Source organism: Brachyistius frenatus, unplaced genomic scaffold (assembly GCF_029030835.1).
Source record: "Brachyistius frenatus isolate BFR_SWC_R1_liver_20210118 unplaced genomic scaffold, ASM2903083v1 Contig_132, whole genome shotgun sequence".
Classification (NCBI taxonomy): domain Eukaryota; kingdom Metazoa; phylum Chordata; class Actinopteri; family Embiotocidae; genus Brachyistius; species Brachyistius frenatus.
Window position 1 is genome coordinate 769,185 of NW_027210731.1, and position 8,316 is coordinate 777,500.

General features: G+C 42.5%; 1 protein-coding gene across 6 annotated transcripts in view; it reads left to right on the plus strand.

Moving 5' to 3' along the window:
- add3a (adducin 3 (gamma) a) overlaps nt 1–8,316 on the plus strand; it is a 106,503-nt gene that overhangs the window by 89,416 nt on the left and 8,771 nt on the right. For 4 of the 6 annotated variants that reach the window (XM_069714605.1, XM_069714606.1, XM_069714604.1 and 1 more), the window contains 8 exons: nt 73–222; nt 600–743; nt 1,670–1,768; nt 3,760–3,936; nt 5,887–6,141; nt 6,730–6,834; nt 7,341–7,427; nt 8,119–8,142. In XM_069714605.1, the coding sequence (XP_069570706.1) occupies nt 73–222; nt 600–743; nt 1,670–1,768; nt 3,760–3,936; nt 5,887–6,141; nt 6,730–6,834; nt 7,341–7,427; nt 8,119–8,142 (1,041 nt within the window). The remainder of the gene's footprint in view (nt 1–72; nt 223–599; nt 744–1,669; nt 1,769–3,759; nt 3,937–5,886; nt 6,142–6,729; nt 6,835–7,340; nt 7,428–8,118; nt 8,143–8,316) is intronic. The other 2 variants (XM_069714608.1, XM_069714610.1) reach the window with 1 other exon arrangement.

The window sequence follows — 8,316 nt, forward strand, 5'->3', positions numbered from 1 at the left end:
CGCAAATATTTGCATCATCGGCTAAACTTTCCTGAGCGAGCCCTGTTTCTGAGTCTGTCCTTGTGTCACCAGGTGAAGGTCAACATCATCGGGGATGTGATCGAGCAGGGCTCCACCAACCTGAGGGTGGACCCCGCAGGTTTCAGCCCCCACGCTGCCATCTACTCCATGCGTCCAGACATCCGCTGCATCATACACGTGCACACGCCTGCCACGGCAGCTGTAAGTTCACTGTACACCCGAGCAAGTCGTAACAGATATCTGTCAAACATCTCTGCTCTGATTAACCTGCAGAGTCCATGAAACTCATTCTGAAGCGGGGATGTCATATTGTACTGTGAGATGAGGTCTTTCTAGGAGGTGGATGCATTTTAATTGTGTAATTGTACCACTTAGATTGACCTCGTAAAATTGCTCACAGTGCTGAAATTCAACTACATTTTATGTGACAACAAAAGCGTCTCTTCTCTGCCATCATCAGAGATCTGCAGACTTTCAAAGCTTTCTCCTGCAAATGAACAACACGGCTGTAGCACATCTGTCAAAGCTTCTTATCGCTCCCACGTCTTTGCCGCCTTCTCACCTCTCTCCTGCTTTAGGTGTCGTCTATGAAGTGCGGCATTCTGCCCATTTCCCAGGAGGCACTGATCTTGGGTGACATCGCCTACTACAACTACCAGGGAAGCCTGGACGACCAGGAGGAGCGCAGGGAGCTGCAGAAGGCCCTGGGGCCCACCACGAAGGTAGGACGACCGAGAGAACTAAGCACCGAGCGACATCGTCTATTCTTTAATTGAATAGAATTTTGCGTTTGAAAGATCAATAAATAGTATATGTGAAGTGGGAGCAGATGATAAAACTTGGCTCAGCACTAAGACACTGAGAACTGCTTGCCTGGCTCTCTGCCAAAGTAATAAAATCTGCAAGGCAGCACCTCTAAAGTTCACTAATTAACACGTTGCATATCGTTTTGTCTCACCCGTACATAATGTTAGTTTTACATACAAGACTATTTCTTGACTTCGTGGAGTCTTTTCTTTTTGGTGTCAGAGCGGCTGCTAATCAAAGAGACTTTCCCAAAAAGCCGAGTTATTCCCTTCACAATACCCTCTTTGATCTGTAATCCCTACACTCACTCAGACAGCAGGCAGAAATATCAAAAGAAGTGAGCGTCTCCGAAAGCGTAGAACATGGTATAATGAAGTATTTTTTTTTTTTTTTTTTTTTTTAAAGGAACAAGTGTTCTATATCTTGAAGTTGAGACAGAAAAATGTTCTTATTATCAGGGTGTGGTGTGTTTCGAATAGAAAGCAGCAGCAGGACAGTAGAATCAGCACATCCTGTTGAGACGTTATTACCTGCTCCACCTCCTCATTTCTTTCCCTTTACGTGTCTTCCATGAGGAAGCACTCTTGCCTTCTTTAAAAATAATCAGAGATGAACTGAATTTCAGGGAATTTCCTCTCGACGATCTGCTGCCAAGTCGTCATTCAGCAGCCCAAACCCTTGTTGATACATTAAATCAGAAATGTTTCCATGGTTACGTATTCATTAAAGGGGCCTTTCACATAGATTTCACAATGAAATCCATTTGGACAAATGAACCTGTAACTTCTGTCCAATGTGTGTTCTGCTCTTTCTAACGAGTGTTTCCACGTGCGTGTTGCAGGTCTTGGTGTTGAGGAATCACGGCGTGGTCGCTCTCGGCGAGACCATCGAAGAGGCCTTTCACTACATCTACAACGCCCACTACGCCTGCGAAATCCAGGTACACACAGACGCAGAGCCCAACTGCTGCTGTTTTGGGTACCCAGCACATTGCGGCGCTCCTTAACTTCCACGCACGCACGCACGCACGCACGCACACACACACACACACACACACACACACACACACACACACACACACACACACACACACACACACACACACACACACACACACACACACACACACACACACCAGCTTTCCCGCTAAATCTAATCTGTCCACAGCTGCTCTCACTGACTATTTTAACAACAGTCCGTAACTCATAATCTCTTGCCATGTGGAAAACGTTGGCTAAACACAGTTTTATAATCAGGCTATTAGGAGTTTGATGAAAGGAGTTCAAATCTGATTTGTTGTTGTTGATGTCGGTCCAAAGCAGCATTTAAAGAAGGGTGTTGTTCTTCCTTTTTTTCTTTTCTTTTTTTTTTTTTTTTAAATGAAGTCAGAAAGAAAGCTGAACAGTGGATGCCAGAGGGGATTTCAGGAGGGGAAATGACTGACTATTGATTCAGCATTAATTGAATGCTTATATTAAGTTTTATGTTCACATTTTATGTATCGATCTGAGTAATTTTGGCTAATAAAACAGTGACGACCCGGGGAGGTCCTCTGCAGTTATCGGGTGCGTGGAAAGATATTTCAACTAATTTTAAGTAGCATTTAAAACACAAACTACAAGTCGTTTTACAAACTATGTCCATATTGAGTCAGCTGCACCTGAACACCACACTGTGCCACAAGTAAGAAAACTTGCTGATATAATGGAAAAGGTAATGAATAAATTGCTGCAAAATGTATATAATTTGCCTAGAATTGACATCATAATTCTCTGTCACGATTTTTATTTCAATATAAATCTTTATTGCAGTCATTTACATGATACAGAAATAAACACAACGTAAACTGATGCTGCCTGATATCGGACCGACTACAGAGAGGAAACGCTGTCTCGTGTTATTTAAAACAAGCTTTGAACAAGTATTTTTCTGTTTTTGTTTTGGTGGGGGAGGGGGGGGTTTCGCTGGTGACTCACTGGGTTCATTCTCCTTACTGCCGGTTTCTGCTGCTCTGCATCACGTTGTGTAACGCTGCGTTGTCATTTGTTTATGGAGAAAGTAGGTTGTTTTGATGTAGTCATTTAGAAATCAGCTGATGTCCCCTAAAGAAATGAGATCGCATAGAGAACACATGAATCCACATCGTAATGTATTCCAATTATTTGTGCATCCCCAGTTAATGGGTTTGAAAACTTTCAGCTTCTGACACTAAACACAGCCAGTTAAGTTGTTTTGAAAAATTAATATCATTAATGAGTGAGTGAGTTATTAAATAACATCCCGTTTGAAATCCTGAGAGGTGTCGATGACGAGGGTCATCTTAACAGCAGTTTTTGCATCAGCATAAACGGTGCAGTTATCTAACTCTGGAGCTGGCGCAGCAGAATTATGAGAGAATCTTTGACGTATAGTGTGACCTCATGAGTCGTTGTGTTGCGTGTGGGGTTTCCCCGGTGTTTTTGTTTTTGCAGTCTTATGTGTCTTTGTGTTATTTTGTAAATATGGTGGATTTTAGAGATGAAGAGTTGTGTCCCGCACCCACCTCTGGAACAGCCATACCAAATCTCCCGACTGACTCCGCGGGTCAAGCAAAAGAAAACATTAATCCATCCCGCAAAGCCCAGCTTAATTTCTATAAATAAATCCCCTCAGACATGTTTGTCGTATGGCGTGTACTGTATATCCTGTGCTGTGGTGGCGTTAGATTGAGGGGTGTCTCACTTTGGTTTCTCCAAGTGACGTCTTTCCTCTGCACGCAAAGCGGTTTGCTCGCTGCTTAATTCTCCTTTTAGGTAGATGATCTCATGCCACAGATGTTTTGTGAGGGGGGGGGGGGGGGGGGCTTTGTGTCTGTTTTGCATTGTATAAGCCGTCATTGGTGAGTGGAAGCTCACATGCTTCTCCCTCTTGGCCTTTCTGTTTGGGTTTTAGGTGAACGCCATCTCGTGTGCTGGAGGTGTGGACAACCTGATCGTCCTGGACCAGGAGAAGTACAAGTCACGAGTGTTCGCTGTTGCCACGGCGGCTGCCGTCAACATGGCCGGTCAGTACAAGTGGAAGGTCGGCGAGCTGGAGTTTGAGTCTCTGATGAGGATGCTGGACAATCTGGTGAGTACACAGGCATCAAGTGATAATGCCACAGAGGTAGTTAGACATGATAACGAGACTTAACCTTCACATTTCACTTCATGACAAATAAGATCAGAGGCCAAAATTAACATTAAATGAAAATTGAGGGACTCATAATCACACATTGTGCCCTTGTGATTAAGTTGTTCATAACTAGTCTTTAAAAGGATAAGATGCCATTTTTATCTCGAATAAACTTATTTTCGTCGCCTTTGATTGGTTAAAAACAACCGCGACTGAACCTTTAAGTCTTTCATAAAGGTTTCACCTTTGCTGTTTTGAACACTCACTTGTCCATCCTGTTGCTACATTTTTAGTAAGTTTATTTTTCTTTACAATCAGCTTTATAATGAGTTTCTTTAAACCTGCAGTAGTGGTGACCAATGTGGGTAAACAGAGAAAAGGGCGCCATCTGCTGTAGCCTAAACTCTGTTAACAGAAAGTGCACGGAAAGCAGCAGCAGTGACACCAGTTAAAGGATGCAAATTCATTCTAATGATCGGGATAAAGGTTGTTAAGCTGTAGAGTTATATTTGTGGTGTTTGAAGGAATGCAATGTTTCCCCTTCTCAAATGACCGACAATGAGCGACTTCGCTTTGTGTTTCCGGCACGTCAAGCATTTATCAAACTTCGAGCATTCGGGCACAATATAGGCCCGTCATATCGACAGATGTTAATTTTGGGACGATGTGTATATTTCATTTTTATGCCATTATTATCATCCATCTCTAAAACTGAAAAAAAATTTTTTTTTGAGAAGCACAATACATAGAACAGTTTTTTTTTTTTTTTTAAACAGAAATGATCCATTTTAAAGCACAACAACAACAAGTGAAGCGAAAGATGCCTTTTCAGTGATTTATCAGCAGCAAACAGGGGAGATTTGGTGACTGTAGAAGAGTCCCTCTGTTCTCTCGGCCCGAGCTTCTCACTATTCCTGCCTCTCCCTCTCGCCTCCTTCACCCCACGCTTTTCATCTCTCCCCCTGCCTCCCTCCCAGCTTCCTTCTTCTTCACCTCTCTCCCACTCCCATGAATGAATCATTGCCTCTCAGCCTGTTGAAACTCTGCTCGTCTCTGACTCCCCTCCTTTCGTACCATCCTTCTTTTCTCACACACTTCATAAACACTGCATTTGTATCAGATAAGCTCTTGGCTTCAGTACAAGACCCCGGCACAGTGATGAGAAGTAGTTCCACTCTCCATCTCAAGTCAGTCAGTGTGGAAACGCAGCAAGCTTCCAGCTGTGAGTGTGCAGAAATGTCTGACTATAAAGCAGGATGTTGCAGAAAAAGATCAGAACAGCTCGGTTGACTTTCCGAATAATAATAATTAAAAAAAAAGGGTGACGAAGTGGAGTTGAAAGGTCAGCTGTGACCACAGGGTTTAGATGAAAAGAGAAGCTGTCAAGCCCAGTGTAGAAAATCACAGCAACACTGAGAGAAAGGAAATGGGAATGTGAGAGAAAAGGATAAATGGGGATAAAGTGAAGAGAGAGAAAGGGTCGGACAGGAAATGACTCTGACTGTCTGACGCTGCCAGAAACCCTGCGGTCAGCGCTCTGCTTCTCTTTCGTTTCTATTTAACTATGAAACTGACCCAACGGCTTTATGGGAAGGAGAAGTCACAGAAAAGATCCTCATTCTCTTGTTATTTATTTGGTAATAAATGAAAGACTGAGTATTTATGTAGTTTGTATAGTAATTTGAGCTGTGATCTAAGACGATTTAATGATCCTCATGAGGTAAACTGAACGCCACAGCAGTAGAAGTGGATGGAGGACTACATAAACATACGAGACATGTATGAATGAGCTTCCTGTGAGGCCATGTGGTTTTGTTTTATTGTCGTTGCAAAGCTCAACACACCAAATCTTTCTCAGATTGAAGAAAACAAAACTCTCCATGTGGTTCTTCTTTTGCACTTCAGGGCTATAGGACAGGTTACGCCTACCGGCACCCCATCGTCCGGGAGAAGCCGAGGCACAAGAGCGACGTGGAGATCCCCGCCACCGTCACCGCGTTCATGTTCGAGGAGGACGGGGACAGCGCCACACGGCTGCCCTTCAAGTTTCTGCAGCAGCGGCAGCAGAGGGAGAAGACACGCTGGCTCAACTCGCCCAACAGCTACACCAAGGTCAGCGTGGAGGGCGGAGAGGAACGCTACAACAGCCGGACAACCACGGTGAGCTGGTGTGTGTGTGTGTGTGTGTGTGTGTGTGTGTGTGTGTGTGTGTGTGTGTGTGTGTGTGTGTGTGTGTGTGTGTGTGTGTTTGTGCGTGCGTGTGTGTGTTCGTGCGTGCGTGCGTGCGTATTCTTTTCAGAAAACAACAACATTTCTCAGTTTTAGTCTATCTGCAACAACAAAAAAATGTGTTTGTGATTTGCAGATTATAGCATTCTGTTTTTATTTACATTTTACACAGCATCCTAACTTTTGGGGAAATTGGGGTTGTACAAAGCTGAAATAAGAAATAAAACTATTTTTGAAGGTTTTCACAAATTGTGTGTTTGTGTTTACACATAATTGCAGTTTATGTGGACTGCTGTGTTTTGACTGAGTTGTTTAAACAAAATACAAACCTGATACTTGATCGCCACCTAGTGGCTGAACAGAGGACTACGATGGTTCAGCTGCTTCGGTTGATGTCTTTTGCCTTTGAGGCCTTCACCATAGTGATTAATAATAAAGTTGGGGGGGGGTTCTTCAGTCGATAGATATTGATATAGATAGGGAGTTTAGATATCACCAGTTTTCTCCTGTCTTTTCCAGTGGATGAAGGCGGAGGAGACGGGAACCCCGATCCGAATCGAGGACCCCAATCAGTTTGTCCCCCTCAACACAGACCCCAGTGAGGTGCTGCAGAAGAGGAACAAAGTGGGTCTAACTCTTCATTTCAAAATCAGCATGTGATGGGAGTCTATACACGTTAACAAAATCAGTGTCCTTAAAACAAAGGTTGTTCATCTTTTTACTATAAGAACTAAAATGTCTTGTTGCAGGAGACTTTTCTTCATGAAGTACATTTTTAGATTATGTTTTTTTTTTTTAACAATAAATAAAATACATGGGCATTTCAAAACTTCATCACAGATATTTAGTTTTAATTTCATTTCCAGATTTGACTGTAGGGCCACACTTCAGTTCCTTGTTTTATTTTGACTGGTATAAATTGGGTCGACGTTGGATTGGAGCAGCTGGAGGGACGCACACTTTGAACTCTACACTGCTCTAATTGGTTGTTTCACTGTCAAGTCAAGTGGTCCTTATCCACAATCACAACCTAAACCCTCCCACAACGTAACAACCAATCACAGGCAGAGTTTCCCTTTCCTGATGACATCATGGTGTTTTTTTTTTAATTTTTTTTTATCCTGTTACAGATCAGAGAGCAGAACCGGTTTGATATGATGTCCTCCGGGCCGCGCTCTCAGCACCTTGCAGGCATCCCTGTCGACCAACCACGACAGGTGAGAATTTCAACCTAAAATAGCTGCTGCTGAGTTACTCCCAGATTAAACTACTGAATCGAATCTAATAATTTATCATATTTGTTCATTTTTACCCGTTTTTACAAATTTTAATGCACAACAGTGAATTCAGAGATATTTTCTCCATATTTAGGCTCCAGAATTTTTGCAAATGCAAAGTTTCAGTATGTAGCTGTTTATTAACATGCAGTTGTATTCTGTCTGTTGAACCACTTCCTCTCCAGTGCAATAATCACAGCAATAAAAATGTCCCCGGTTACTTGGGCAGTAATTCAAAGTTGTTCTGGCTGATTAGACATCAGCTCAGGTTACAGTAGAGCAGTTCTGGAAATTAGCTCACAGTGCCAAACTAATAAGAACGATAAACAGAGTCTGGGGAATGTAATACAGGCAAAGTCTGTAAATGAATAATTAAAAACAAGTGCAGGTGATTTAACATTCCAGTGGTTCAACCAGACAGCACCAGTCAGTGTAATAACACCTCTCTACCACTAGGTGGAGGCAGGGGAGCACATCCTGTGAAGACAAAAAGGAACCTCTTTAAAGTTGCACTTAAACAGCAAAACAAAAGATAAAATGACATTTTAAATACACAAAACAAATAAAGTAAAACTCTGCAATTCAGACACTTTGGTTCTGATGGTTTTGTGGTTGGTGTCTTGTCTTGAAGGATCTGGTGCAGATAAAGGTTCTGGTAAATATCCACAAGTGTTTTTACTCATGTCTCTTGTTTGCAGTGGATTTTATTTGACTTTGATTCATTTGAGTTGTCCTTTTTTTTTTTTTTTTTTTTTTTTTTTGGACACTTTGTCGCCCACTTAGACCAGAAAACACTGCATGTGTTTAATAGCGTTGTGCTGTAAGATTG